Source organism: Anomaloglossus baeobatrachus, chromosome 4, assembly GCF_048569485.1.
Source record: "Anomaloglossus baeobatrachus isolate aAnoBae1 chromosome 4, aAnoBae1.hap1, whole genome shotgun sequence".
Taxonomy (NCBI): domain Eukaryota; kingdom Metazoa; phylum Chordata; class Amphibia; order Anura; family Aromobatidae; genus Anomaloglossus; species Anomaloglossus baeobatrachus.
In genome coordinates this window covers 638,016,346-638,031,711 of record NC_134356.1, presented here as the reverse complement: position 1 = coordinate 638,031,711, position 15,366 = coordinate 638,016,346, and the positions used below count along the sequence as shown (strand labels likewise).

Genomic DNA, 15,366 nt, shown 5'->3' with positions numbered 1-15,366 from the left:
CTCTTCACTGGAGGTTCTTGGCTCTTGCACAACTCTCCTGAAAATAATTATCATTTTGCGCAGAGTTCCTGGTCGTGGACTGTTTATCAAGAAATTATGTTCATTCCACTTATAGGTTATGGCCCCAACAGGGCTCACTGGAGTCTTCAATAGTCTACAAATTCTTCTGTAACCAATGCAATCAGTATATGTTTTGCAACAATAAGGTTCTGAAGGTCTTGAGGCAGCTCACTGGTTTTACCCATCATGGGATGTTTCTTGTGTGGCACCTTGGTAATGAGACACCTTTTTATAGGCCATCAGTTGAACCAGCTGATATCATTTTTCACTCAGTGGCTGGATTGTTTTCTAATTACTGATAAATTTCAGCCGGTGTCCTGACTTTCTATGGCTTTTTGCACCTCTGTTTCTTCACTTTTTCCTTCTCATTTCTCATTACACATCACTAAATTAATGGACATCTATGGTTTGGTTTGCCTGTGTGGATTGGATGGGTGGTTACTGACATCTGATGAGAAATGCATGTCAATAGCACCTTAAGAAATATATTCAAAAATTGGTGATGCGTTCGATACTTATTTCATCCCCTGTATCGTAGTATAGTTTAGATAGTGATATGAAGAAAACAAAAAATAGGTTAGCTTGTTGGCAAGGACTATCAAAAGTAACAGGTTAATCTGTATGGGGGCCTCCTGACCCTCCAGGGTTTCATATCTTTAGGAAAAGAAGAATTGATTGTGCATGTTGAATTGCAACATGCTCTCTCCTTTGTTTTTTTTATGATGGATAAGCCGCCGCTGCCTTTACATCTAAGCTTCTAAGACTCATGGCTGACAATAAACTGAAGATGAACTGTCTTTCCTGTGACAACCTGCAAAATTCTGAAAGCAACTTTGACTGTGAATAAAGAGAGAACATTGTACAAGATAAATCTACCTCAAATAAGTCGTCTATGCAAAGTCACTTACATTTCTCTGTGGTATTACCGACTCTATAATCCCTATTTCTTAAAAAGTAAAACCAACACTGGTAAATCTCCACACTGGGTACTGCTATTTGACTACTTGGCGTTAAACACTTGCAGATTTTTTGCCTTGCGCACATGCACGGTGTATACATTTTCATGTGTTTTATCCAGATATTCACCAGACCTTTCCCCTCAGTACAGTGATGTATATTTGGGCTCTGCTTCTTATTATCTCTGTGCTCCCACCAGGTCTGCAAATATGATTACGTGGAAGTTCGGAGCGGTTTGACATCCGACTCAAAACTTCTCGGAAAGTTCTGTGGTCAAGAGCTCCCCCCGGTGATCAGCTCCCAGTACAACAACATGCGGATAGAGTTCAAGTCTGACAACACTGTATCCAAGAAAGGCTTCAAGGCTACTTACTACTCAGGTGAGCCCCCCCTGCATGTCTGCTCCCCGTCCTACCTGCCTTTACAGGGGCTTTCTGTGGGACAGTAGATTTTATTTTCTTTTTTTTTTAACCTTTGCTTGGCTTTATGATGTCTTAGCCTTTCGCATTGCTTGGATTATTCCACAGTGCCGCAAAATTATCAGACTAGTATCTGTAAGCCGCAGACGTGTGTATATATACAAGCTTGGACTGGCCCACTGGGGAACCGGAGAATTCCCCGGTGGGCCCCTATGCTGGAGTTACCCACCCAATATGAGTAGTATTTTGTCCCAGTGCATTATTTACTATGTACAGAAGAAAAGCAGCATCTCATCATTCACTCAACAAACATAGAGGTACAGATAAATGTGTGGAGGAGGCTAGCTTAATGGTGGCCCCCCCAGAGCTAGTGTTACTGATGGGCCATTGGCAACTCAGTCTGACTGTGTGTGTGTGTGTGTGTGTGTGTGTATATGTGTGTATATATATATATATATATATATATATATATATAATATATATATATATATATATATATATATATATATATATATATATATATATATATATATATATATATATATATATATATATATATACACATTTTATGTATATAAAATATATATATATATATATATATATATATATATTTTATATACATAAAATGTGTATATATATATATATATATATATATATATATATATATATATATATTTTATATACATAAAATGTGTGTATATATATATATATATATATATATATATATGTATAATGTGTATATGTATGTCTGTGTATGCATACAGTATAGACCAAAAGTTTGGACACACCTTCTCATTCAAAGAGTTTTCTTTATTTTCATGACTCTAAAAATTGTAGATTCACATTGAAGACGTCAAAACTATAAATTAACACGTGGAATGAAATACTTAAGTGTGAAACAACTGAAAATATGTCTTATATTCTAGGTTCTTCAAAGTAGCCACCTTTTGCTTTGATTACTGCTTTGCACACTCTTTGCATTCTCTTGATGAGCTTCAAGAGGTAGTCACCGGAAATGGTTTTCCAACAGTCTTGAAGGAGTTCCCAGAGATGCTCAGCACTTGTTGACCCTTTTGCCTTCACTCTGAGGTCCAGCTCACCCCAAACCATCTCGATTGGGTTCAGGTCTGGTGACTGTGGAGGCCAGGTCATCTGGCGTAGCTCCCCATCACTCTCCTTCTTAGTCAAATAGCCCTTACACAGCCTGGAGTGTTTGGGGTCATTGTCCTGTTGATAAATAGATGATGGCCCAACTAAACTCAAACTAGATGGAATAGCATGCCGCTGCAAGATGCTGGTTCTGTATGCCTTCAATTTTGAATAAATCCCCAACAGTGTCACCAGCAAAGCCCCCCCACACCATCACACCTCCTCCTCCATGCTTCACGGTGGGAACCAGCCATGTAGAGTCCATCCATTCACCTTTTCTGCATCGCACAAAGACACGGTGGTTGGATCCAAAGATCTCAAATTTGGACTCCTCAGACCAAAGCACAGATTTCCACTGGTCTAATGTCCATTCCTTGTGTTCTTTAGCCAAAACAAGTGTCTTCTGCTTGTTGCCTGTCCTTAGCAGTGGTTTCCTAGCAGCTATTTTACCATGAAGACCTGCTGCACAAAGTCTCCTCATAACAGTTGTTCTAGAGATGAGAAGGTGTGTCCAAACTTTTGGTCTGTACTGTGTGTGTATGTATGTGTATGTATGTGTGTGTATGTATATGTATATAAATATGTATATTTGTGTATATATATATAAAATTACATATGCCCGCATATATATACACATATATGTGTGTATACATATCTATATATCTTGACTATACCCTTGTATTACACCAGACACACCCTAATAAATGGTGTTGACCACTAGCTGTATGCATTTAGCCACTTAGCCCCATAAAAAGAACCTGCCGTTAGATTTGTTTCTGCATAAATCAGACGCTGGCTGTGTTATTGCAGCCATGTATATTTTACTCTGAAATTTCGCCATATTTCAGAGAAAATATACTTTGAAAAGCCGACTCAGATGAGCAGTCCGAGACAGATTCCCAGTGACTGACAGGTCTACAGATACCTGTCTGTTCAGGGGATCTGGTCTTAGCCTAGTTTTAATGATTATCTGGAATGTTGGTGTTCAATATGTGATATAAATATTGTGATCATTTTATAGTTCGGGTAATTACAGGTGCGAAAATGCCAATTATTTGCTTTTTTTTTTAATTCGGGAAAAATAAGAATTTTTATTTTTTTTTTTACATTTTAGTTTTTAATTTTTTTTTTCTGAAACTTTTTTTTTTTTAAAACTTTTTTCTTCAGTCCCAGTAGCAGAGCTGAAGCTGTGGTCTTCTGATCGCTGATATAATATACTGCAATAAATCTGTATTGCTGTGTAACATAAAACCTATTTGTACATGTTTTATTCAAATATTCTACAGATCTCTCTTTTCGTTAATGGGCTTTTCTAATAGGTTAAAAATTCACTAACTTCTAAAATCTGGAGTTAATGCTGACCTTTCCATCTGAGCTTAGTAAATTGTCTCAAAAAGTCTTAAAACTTAGAGTACATTCTTACAGTTGAATCCAGAAGTTTACATCCACTCTCTATAAAGACACATCTGCAGGTTTTTCCCTCTGCTCTCTATAAAGACACATCTGCATGTTTTCTCAGTATCTGACATGAAATTAGAATAAACCTTTCCCATTTTAGGTCAATTAGGAACCAAAATTATTTATATTTGCCAAATACCAGATAATGAGAGAATGTTTTAAGGCCTTTTTATTATTTTCTGCAAAGTCAAGTTTACATACACTAAGCGTACTATGCCTTTAAATAATAGGGACAGCCCATATGATGATGTCACATCTTTGGAAGCTTCTGATAGGTTTATTGGTAACATCTGAGTTAATTAGAGACACACCTGTGGATGTATTTTAATGAACACCTGAAACACACTGCTTCTTTGTGTAGCATCATAGGAAAGTCAAAATAAATCAGCCAAGATCTCAGGAAAAAGAATTGTGGACTTGCACAAGCCTGGTTCATCCTTAGGGGCAATTTCCAGATACCTGAAGGTGCCTCATTCATCTGTACAAACAATTATATGCAAGTACAAACAAGATGGGAATGTCCAGCCATCATACTGCTCAGGAAGGAGACTAGTTCTGTGTACCAGAGATGAACATGCTTTGATCAGACATGTGCATAGCAACCCAAGAACAAACGCAAAAGACCTTGTGAAGATGCAGGTGGAAGCTGGTCATTATCCACAGTGAAACTAATACTGTATAAACATGGGCTGAAAAGCCACTCTGCCAGGAAGAAGCCATTACTCCAAAAGAAACGTAAAAAAGCCAGATTAATGTTTGAAAATTCACAGAGGAACAAAGACCTTAATTTTTGGAGACATGTCCTGTGGTCTGATTAAACTAAAATTGAACTGTTTGGCCGTAATGACCATTGCTACGTTTGTATGAAAAAGGGAGAAGCTTTGAAGCCAAAGAACATCATCCTAACTGTGAAACATGGGGATTGCAGCATCATGTTGTGGGGTTGTTTTGCAGCAGGAGGGACTGGTGCGCTTCACAAAATAAACGACATCATGAGGAAAGAAGATTATGTGGCAATACTGAAGCAACATCTCAAGACATCAGCCAGAAACCTAAAGCTTGGGCGAAATGGGTCTTCCAAATGGACAACGACCCAAAGCATACTGTCAAACTAGCTACAAAGTGTCTTAAGAATAACAAATTCAGTGTTTTGGAGTGGCCATCACAAAGCCATCATCTCAATCCTACTGAACATTTATGTGCAAAGCTGAAAAGGCCGGTGCCAGCAAGGTGACCTTCAAACATGGCTCAGTCACACCAGTTCTGTCAGGTGGAATGGGCTGTAATTCCACCAACTATTGTGAGAAGCTTGTGGAAGGAGATCCAAAATGTTTCACCTAAGTCATACAGTGTAAGGGCAATGGCACCAAATACTAATGAAATGGAGGGAAACGTTTGACTTTGCAGAGAGTAATAAAAATGCCTAAAACATGCTCTCTCTCTCATTATTATGGCATTTGGCAAATATAAATAACTTCGGTCGGTTCCTAATTAACCTAAAATGGAAAAGATTTATTCTGATTTCATGTCAAATAGTGAGAAAAACCTGCAGATGTGTCTGCATAGAGAGCAGAGGGAAAAACCTGCAGATGTGTCTTTATAGACAGCGGAGGGAAACTTTTTTGATTTCAACTGTACATGCAGACTTTTCACTGCCTATTTTCCAGCTTAAATATACATTCTGCTGATTTTAGGGTAGGCTGCTTGTTCACTGTATAGTTCACACTGTTGTTGGTCAATTTATGCTCCAGATTTTCTCCACAGTGTGTGAATGGGAGTTAAGAAAATCTCATACTCTTTGTTGCTTATGTAATACATTACAGATTTTCCTTCCACTAATCAGCATGGAAAATCCACAGCACGTGGATATATCCTTTGCTTGCCTCTAGTCAATACTCTCAAAGGCTTTATCAACCCGAATATAAAAAGTCTACACACCGCTGTTAAAATTCCAGGTTTTTTTCATGTAAAAAAAAATCATACCAAGAAAAATCATTTCAGAACTTTTACTGTCTTTTTTTTTTTAAACTTTGAATTTTTATTGAGATTTTCAATTTACGTTTTTCATACATAAAATAAAACATAAAATTCAGAATTCTTATCGAACCTAGACAAACAATGACAGGACAGGTGAGGAGGGTTAGGAGGGGAGAGGAGAAATAGGAGGGAAGAGGGAAGGGTTTCAAGAGTCCATGCTCCTTCCATAGGACCCATAGGCCTCAGTCTCACAGATCCTCCTGTCCCGCAAAGTAGTCCCATGGTGCCCACACGGCCTGGAAACGGTCAACTGTGTCATGCAATAGTGCCGTGAGATGTTCCATGCGTCTAACGTCCAGTAATCTATACTTGAGACTCTGGAGTGAGGGTGTCCCTGGCTGCCTCCAATTCTTTGCAATTAAGCATCTGGCCGCCGTAAGGATGTGGGACAAAAGCTTAGAGGCCGTTTTTCCCAATCCCCCATTCCCAAGACCCAGAACATAGATCAGGGGATCAAGATCAACCTCTATATATAGTACTTTATGGATCAACCCTCTAACCCGCTCCCAGAAGGGGATTATCCCTGGACAGGACCAGAATATGTGCAGAATGGTGCCCCTGCCTCCCCCGCATCTCCAGCAACAAGCCGGTATGGAGGGGTCTATGCCATGAAGGAAATCTGGAGTGTGGTACCAAAATAGCAAAATTTTATAGATATTTTCCTTATATAGTGTGCATATTGACGTCTTGGCGGCGTTTCCCCAGATTGCTGCCCATTCCTGAGGAAGTATCCGCCTTCCCAATAAAGACTCCCATTTCCGCATGTATGGAAAAGACCCCTCGGGCCCCTCCCGTGACTCAGAAAGCAAAATGTAAATTTCCGAAATTAGTCCCTTAGTATCAGTGCCCCTTCTGCAAATTTTCTCAATCTGTGGGAATCGAGGCCCCTGCCCTGCCAAACAAGGAGCCAGCCAAGTCTCTGATCTGCAGATATTGGAAAAACTCTCGATTAGAGAGAGAGAATTTATCTCTAAGGTACTCAAAGGAATGGATCTGCATTGTACTTCCATCTATAATGTCTGCAAATCTGAATAGACCTGCCTTGAGCCAGGGGTGCACCATGTCCGACTCCAGACTGCTTGGGAGCAAGGGTTGGTATATGAAGGACACCAGAGGGGAGCAGGGGGATGCCAAAGGAAATCTTCTAATGCAAAATGCCCAGAGGTCCCTAGTGAACTGCATCGGTCCAAGAAGAGGGGGGGGGCGAATCACACCGGGCCGGGGGCCACAGGAGCGTGTTTGGATGTATAGGCGCCAGCCAAAGTTTTTCAATCTCAGTCCACCTGTTGTATGCCCAAAGGGACACCCAACAGGGGATCCTCCTAAGATGGGCCGCCCAATAGTATTTTAGGATGTCCGGGACAGAAAGCCCCCCCCTGTTTCTCCGAGCCATCAACACCTCCCTGGCCACCCTATGACGTTTGTTACACCAAATAAATCTAAGGATAGCCGCCTGAAGGGACTTCAGCTCCTTTATTGGTACCTTAACTGGGAGGGTTTCAAAGAAATATAATAATTTTGGGAGCAAGCTCATTTTAACCGCCGCAATGCGCCCCATCCACGAAAGAGGGAGGGGCAACCACTTGCTCAAAAGATTTCTCAGCTCTCGGAAAAGGGGGGGGAAGTTAAGGTTATAGAGGGAATCATAAGTAGATGTGAGGTTAACCCCCAGGTACTTGACCGCATCTGTCTTCCAACGAAACTTAAAATTCAAACGCAGGTAATCCAGGGCCACCGGGTCGAGATTCAAGGGCATTGCCTCCGTTTTGCTAGAGTTGATCTTATACCCCGAAAGGCTCCCGTACCTACCCAAGGTGCACATTAAAATTGGAAGGGACACATGGATGTTAGTAAGTGTAATGAGCACATCGTCGGCAAAAAGCGAGATTTTAAACGGTTTATTCCTGACCAGGACCCCCGAGATGTCTGGGTTGCTCCTGACCGAGGCCGCGAGGGGCTCTATGCATAGCACAAAAAGGAGGGGGTACAGGGGGCACCCCTGCCTGGTGCCATTGGAGATGAGAAAAGGCTTAGAGATGTGGAGGGGGAGTTTGATAGAGGCCGTAGGAGCGCTATACAGGGACTTCAAGGCCCGCATAAAGCCACCCGAGATCCCAAAGACCTCCAGTGTCTTGAAGAGAAAAGGCCACGCAAGGCGGTCAAAAGCCTTCTCTGCATCTAGACTCAACACCAACGCCTGTTGCTTCGTCCGATTTGCCACATCCACCAGGTCTATGACCTTCCTGGTGTTGTCACCCCCCTGACGGCAAGGGACAAAACCCACCTGGTCTTTATACACGAGTTGGGGCAACCATCGATTAAGCCTGGCCGCCAAGAGCTTGGTGAACATCTTCAAATCGGAGTTCAAAAGGGCTATTGGTCTATAATTAGCACAGTCCAATGGGTCCCTGGGTGGCTTGGGCAGGAGGATTAAATGGGAGTGTAGCATGGATGGAGGGATAGGGTCACCCTGAAGGAAAGAGTTAAACAAGGCAGCCATGTGTGGGAGGAGCTCCGCCGCAAACACCTTGTAATAAAAATAAGTAAAGCCGTCCGGGCCCGGTGACTTCCCGCCAGGCAGGGCTTCCAGAACTTGCTCCAGTTCCTCTGTAGTAATCTCTTCATTCAAAGCCGCGGCTGCTCCGCAAGGCAGTGAAGGGAGCTCAAGGGCCGAAAAATAGTCCCTAAGTGCCCCAGCCCCGCGCGAAGCCATGCCCGGGGGAACCGGAAGGTTATAAAGCTTGCTGTAGTAATTGAAAAAAATGTCAGCTATTGAAGCGGGGTGATAGTGGATAATGCCCTTTTCGTCGCACAGAGCCTGAGGGCATGAGGATGTAGCGCGCTCCTTAAGCTGCCTGGCGAGTAAGGTATGAGCCTTATTACTCCTTTCATAGTATCTTTGTTTGGAAAAGGTTAGCAATTTTTCTGCTCTGCCAATTGCCAAGTCTCTCAACTTTTCCCTAAGGCTGATGACTCTCCTAAGAATAGTCAGTGATGGGGCAGCCGCCAGTCTCCCCTCCTGTTGCTTAAGATGGGCCGTTATAGAGTCCCGCTGACTTGTGGCATTCTTTTTAGCCCTGGCGCCCTCTCTAATGCATAGTCCCCTCATCACTGCCTTGTGAGCTTCCCAGAGTGTTGCCGGCGACGTGACCGTGCCCGTGTTCAACTGAAAGAATTCGACCAGTTGCTTATTTAAAAAGGCCCTAGTGTCGGGATTTTTGATCAGAGATTCATTAAGGCGCCAATGCTGAGGCCTAGGTCGAGGACCATCTTTCTTGAAGTCCATTGTGAGTGGGGAATGGTCTGACCACGTAATGGATCCCATCTCCACCCGCTCAAGACGCCCCAGCAGCTGTGAGTCAATGAAAAAATAGTCTATTCTGGTGTGCGTCTGATGCGGATGCGAGTAGAAGGAAAAGGCCTTCTCTCCCGGGTGGTCCACCCTCCAAGCGTCGTATAAAGCGCCTGATCTAATGAGCCTACGAAAGTCCCGGGACAAATTTTTCGAAGCACCCGATGGAGGGTGTCCACCCACAGAGAGTCTGTCGGCCACCTCCGAAAAGGGGATGTTAAAGTCTCCCCCCAACACCGTAGAGGCCGGTGCCAGTCCGCCTATCAGATCGAGTATTTTCTTAAGAAAGCGTATCTGCCCTTCATTAGGTGCATAAATGTTGGCCAGTATGTGCGGGGATCCCCCCAGTTGGCCCTCCAGAATCACATATCTACCCTCTGGATCGCAGTGAGAACCCGTAATTTGTAGAGGACAACTGGAGGATATTAAAATAGCAACTCCCCCCCTCTTGGAGCCCGAGTAAGCCGAGTAATGGATGGGAAAGCGGTGGGACGCAAATTTGAAAGTGTTTGATTCCACAAAATGTGTTTCTTGGATAAAGGCTATGTCTGCACCTGATGTTTTCAGTTCCTGTAGCAGCAATTTCCTCTTACGGGGTGAATTCAGACCTTTTACGTTAAGAGAGATAATACGGGTCATATCTAAAACTTAGAAGTAAGAAAAAGCTAATGGCACACCTATACCGTCGGGGGCATGACTTCCCCTGTGAAGCCGGCCAGAGGAGACGGTCCATACGACAAAGGGCCGCAGCTCCCAGGGACTCTAGAAGGATGGTACCTGAAAGGACACATAAGGAAAAAACATCGGGGAGGGGGGAAGACAAGGACAAACATAGAAATGAACATGAATTAAGAACATTAACCAAAATGCATAAACCTTAGGCATAGATTCCCGGGGGGTAAACCCGGAAGGGAGAGACCTAGAGGGAGGTTCCCCAACCCGTCTGGGCTGAGAGAGCCACCCACCTCACTCCCCAGTAGCCCTCCCACGGGGGTCAGTCCAGTGGGCACGGGCCCGTGCCTAAAGGAAACAAGGGAGAAAAAAAAAAAAAAAACCTCAACCACTAACTCCAAGTAAGGGGACCGGGCTCCCGCCAACCCCCCTACCCCCCACGGCATCATTGTGGCTACAGCCCCCCCCCCCTATGCAGCTCAACAGACCCAGAGGGCCGCAGATGACACAATGGACAGTCAGAGGCTTGCTGTAGAGAGAGTCACAGTATCACAAAGCATGCTCAGCCACTGGAACTCAGAGGGTATAAGAAATAGGCACCAACCAGGTTAAGGAGTGTCCTCAACGGCGAGCCGGGGAGGGGAGCGACCCGCGGCCCCTACCTCCTCTCCCCCCCAAAGCCCCACGCCCTCCACCCCTCACCTTGGACCACACGGGAGGGGGCGGACCTTCCAACCTTTGCAAGTCCCAATCTGGGATACAGACCGCTGGAATGTCCAGTGCTTCACAGAACAGAGTGGTATCTGCTGGAGTGCGAAGGGTCGCCGATTTACCCCCTCTGCGCGCTGTTAGTGCAAACGGGTAACCCCAGCGGTATGGAACCTGGTGCTCCTTCAGGCTCGTGAGGAGGGGTTTGAGGTGCCGCCTTTTCTGGAGTGTGATGCGAGAAAGATCCGGGAAAAGCTGGATTTCCTTGCCATTGAACACAGATGCCGTGCGCCTCATTCTAGTCTTAGCCATGATCAGTTCTTTGGTGGAGAAGTCGTGGATGCAACAAATGATGTCCCGGGGTTGGGTGGATAAATTCTTCGGCTGTAAAGCCCTGTGTGCCCTGTCCAGCTTGATGATGTTAGAAGGGGGAGCGTCCAACACTTCATTAAAGATGGATTGTAGTATGGAGTTTGTGTCCTCGGGCCCATCTGACTCTGGGACCCCCCTCACACGGACATTGCAACGGCGTCCTCTGTTGTCGAGATCCTCTATGTGAGACTGCATATCCTCCATAATTTTTTGTTGCGATGTTGCCAGTTTGTGTAATTCTGATACATGGGATCTGGTGATGTCATGCTCTTCCTCCAGGGATTCAATTCTGCCAGACAATTGCTGCAAATCTCTCCTCACTTCAGCTATTTCTGACCTGCAAGTTGCTTTAACCTCATGTATGAGGCATTGAAAGTCCTCTTTAGAAGGAAGTTTACTTATGAAATCATGCATGTCCTTATAGAAGGTGTCTGGCCCTTTAAGGTGAGCACCTGCAGTAATAGACACTGGAGTTTTAGTCTGGTGCTGGGGAAGCTGGGGAAGTTGATCTCCACACCAAGGCCCAGAGGGGGGAAGCAGGCTGCTCTGTTCCCTGATATTACCAGCTGTAGCTGCAGTCCCTTCTCCCGGCAGTGGGGAGGGCTGCCCCCCGACCTCCACCTTATCTCCCACAGCCACTATGTGCTCCTGGGCCTGCTGCTGCTGTGCCTGAGGATCCGATGCAGTGCAGGGCTGCTGAGCCAAGGCATTCCCTGTTGGAACTGCTGCAGGGATTCCTCCACTTTCCCCTGTGTCCCCGCTCACCCACTCCTCCTTCTCTTGCTGCTTAGCAGGCCGGGCCAGTGCCTCCATTTCCCCTCCATGCTCCTGGAAAGATGGCGTCCGGGCCTCCCCTGGACCCTGTTCCAGGCCCAAGAAAGTATCCAGCGCCGTGGTGTGCAGCGGGGGGGGCACCGATGCCTGCTGCGATGGTTTAATCCTCCGTGGTCCCATCCTGAGAGCCGGTGAGTAGGTTTATGCTTATGATAAGTGCTGATTTAGCTGAGGGTCAACAGGAGCTCCTCTTCCCCACGTCCACTCAGCTCAGCATCCTGGACACGCCCCACTTTTACTGTCTTTAATGCCACCCATAATCTGTACGATTCAATTGAAAAATAAACTGAAATCTGTTTTTGTGGAAGAACTAGAAAAAGTGGTTCCTTACAGTGCACACCCTTAAACTAATACTTTGTTGAAGTACTGTTTGACAATCTTTTCCCAATTTGCCTTGTGGCGCTTCAAATTTATCAGATTGTGAGGCATCTCCTGGGTACAGAATCCTGTTCAGATCACCCACAGATTTTTTTTTTTTAATTTCTTATTTTCAAAGCTGCATAGACACATAATGGTGCTCCCACCGTGTTTTACTGTGTGTATGGTGTTCTTATGGTGATATGCATTGTTGACTTTGTGCTAAACACAGCTTTTGGAATTATGGGCGAAAAGTTAAACTTTGGTCTCCCCAGACCATTACAAGTTTTCCCACGTGCTTTTGGCAGACTTGATGTTGGTTTTTGTGTAGCGCCGACATCGCTGCAGAGATGCCGACGATCCTGTTCTCCCCGGCTGCCATGCGGCCTCCCACGTGCTCTCGTGCGTCCTTCTCCTCCCGGGCCCTGTACATACCACACAAAGTTCCCAGGAGTACACCTAAGATGCGCGCACACCAGCCCTCCTCTGAGTGGCTGAGAGGTACTATGTATTTAAGTCATTTTCTCATTCCTCTAGTTAGTTAGTCAGTCATTCTACAGTCTGCTACCTAGCTAGTTGTCAGGTCCCGTTTCCTATTTCTGTCACTTGTACCTGCCTTCCCATACCGGTATGTCACTGCTGTGCCCACCATTCCTATCCATTCCTACCTGTCCAGCCTGCCTCAGTCACCCTGCCCGTACCTGTCTACTCCTGAGTCCTCCTCCAGTCCTGGGGCTCAGCTGCCACAGTCTGTCACTTCCCCAGGAGTGGTATCTGGTATCTGCCTCGCTGTGGGCGCTTAGTTATTACTTAGGTATTTAAGGCAGCCTCCCATTAATGGAGGTGCCTGCACAACACATTCAGTTAGTCAGTATACCAGTCAGCTAGCTAGTTGTCAGGTCCCATTTACCCTCTGTCCATCTCCAGTACCTGCCTTCCCATATCTGCCTATCTTTGCCATGCCCACCTGTCCAGCCTACCTCATTCACCCTGCTGGTACCTGCCTATTCTTTAGTCTGTTACCTGCGACAGTCCTGGCTACTGCCCTGAGAGTGGTATCTGGCGTCCGCCTCGGGGTGGGTGCTTAGTAAAACCTCTCCCTCTAAGGGGTGAGCCCGGGTCCCTCTGTGGTCCAGTGAGTTCACTAATCCCGCTTGCTGCTACTACACCGGCCGTGAGTGTTACATTTGACAATACATAACTTGGCTTAGATGATTTTCTTTATAAGAAAAGACCTTTATAAGAAAAGACCTGACTGGTGCCTTGCCACCAGTCAGACATATGAAGCATACAGTAGATAGGTGCCACGTGCAGCACACAACCAGCACTTGCCAGAGATTCCTGCAGCTCCTTTAATGTTGCTGTAGGCCTCTTAGTAGCCTCCTGGAATTTTCTTCTTGTTCTATCAATTTTAGAGGGACGTGCCGGTCTAGGTCAGGTCATTGTTCTACTAAATTTAAGCCACTTCAGTCTTCCATGGTATATCTAATGACTTGGAAATGTTTCTGTATCCTTTTGAGAGATCATTTTCAACGATGAGATCCCTTTGCTGTGTTGTAAGCAGTTTTTAGACCATGGCTTTTGCTGTAAAACCAACAAAATGTCAAGAATATCCAACAAAAAGAGCTAAACTTTCAATCAGAATCCCTGTAAATGATAGTGGCTGTGTACTGACAACTATGTAACACGAGTGTAGATGTGATTGGCTAATTCTGAACACAACCACATCCCCAATTATAAGAGGGTTCTGTAACGCCTGCCTGGATCAACAGACTCGGATGGGATGTAATGGACAGGCTAGAGGGAAGCCACTCACCAAGCAGAACCCCCAGAACCCTGAAACCCTTTAATCCCTATACAGGGATTTGGAATTACACAGGGCCCTGGAGATCACTATCTGTGGAAGGCTGCAGTCCGATGAGAGTAGTCGTCAGGAAGGGTCAAACCAGGAATATCAGAACAGGGATAGAATCGGCATGCAAGGATATAATCAGAAAATGTAGCAGAGGTCAAATCCGGATCGGGCCGCGGGGTACAAAAACAGCAGGCAAAGGGGTAGTCAGGAAACACGCAGAAGTCAGAACACAGGAATCACAAAACAGAATAGGACAGACCAGGAGCCAGGAAATCAGAACTATCTCTGGCAGAGGTCAGCAGACAGGAGGGGAGCTAAGAAGGGTGTGGTGTCTTCCCATTGGCTGTAGCTGAACGCTGGCAACTTCAGCTGGAAGACACATGCCACCCACAGTCAGCCAGTGGTACTGCAGATCCCAAGATAACCCAGCCCAGTGGATGATCGGAGCCTGCGCCCACCGGTGCCGCTGGCATCGACTCCTCTCCCATCATCAGCACCATCCACGGCAGGAACACGGTGTCACCTGGCGATCGGAGCAGAAGTCGCTGGAGCGGGCTCCGGTGGTGACGTAACAGGTGCTCACACTTATGCAACTACATTATTTTATTTTTATTTTCTCCCTCAAAACTGATTTCAGTTTGCTTCTCAATGGATTTTTACAAATTATAGGTGACATTAAAGATGGAAAAAGTTCTGCAATGAATCTTCTTCGTATGATCTTTTTTAACAAGGTGTGTAGACTTTATATATCCACTGTAGGTCTTCGGTTTGACTACATAATATATTAAACCCTTGTTGTATAAGACGCAAGATGAGGTATATTAAGTCTATATGATCCACAGTCAGTATAGCGGTATTGATGAGATGGGGGAAGGGTGTTGAGATTTATGGAGAAGTTGTGCCCGCTCCCTCCCCTTGTGCGGCTGCATGCAGTGCTTGGCATCTAAGCGGCATGACCCCCTCGCCCTGCACGATATTTCAGCTTCCGGCTCTATATAGTGGGTCAGAACCATGGGAACTTTTGCCCTCGCCTGGTCTCCTCTCATTGATTCTATCCCCATATTTGTCTCATATCATGTGTCCTCCTCTCCTCGCTCTTCTCCCCCTTTTTACGCTGTGTGTTATTGCCCCTCACT

At 45.2% G+C, this 15,366-nt stretch overlaps 1 protein-coding gene across 1 annotated transcript in view; it reads left to right on the top strand.

Moving 5' to 3' along the window:
• Positions 1-15,366, top strand: part of BMP1 (bone morphogenetic protein 1) — a 161,456-nt gene that overhangs the window by 127,954 nt on the left and 18,136 nt on the right. Inside the window, exon 15 of the mRNA XM_075346448.1 lies at positions 1,217-1,397. Coding sequence (XP_075202563.1) covers positions 1,217-1,397 — 181 coding nt within the window. The remainder of the gene's footprint in view (positions 1-1,216; positions 1,398-15,366) is intronic.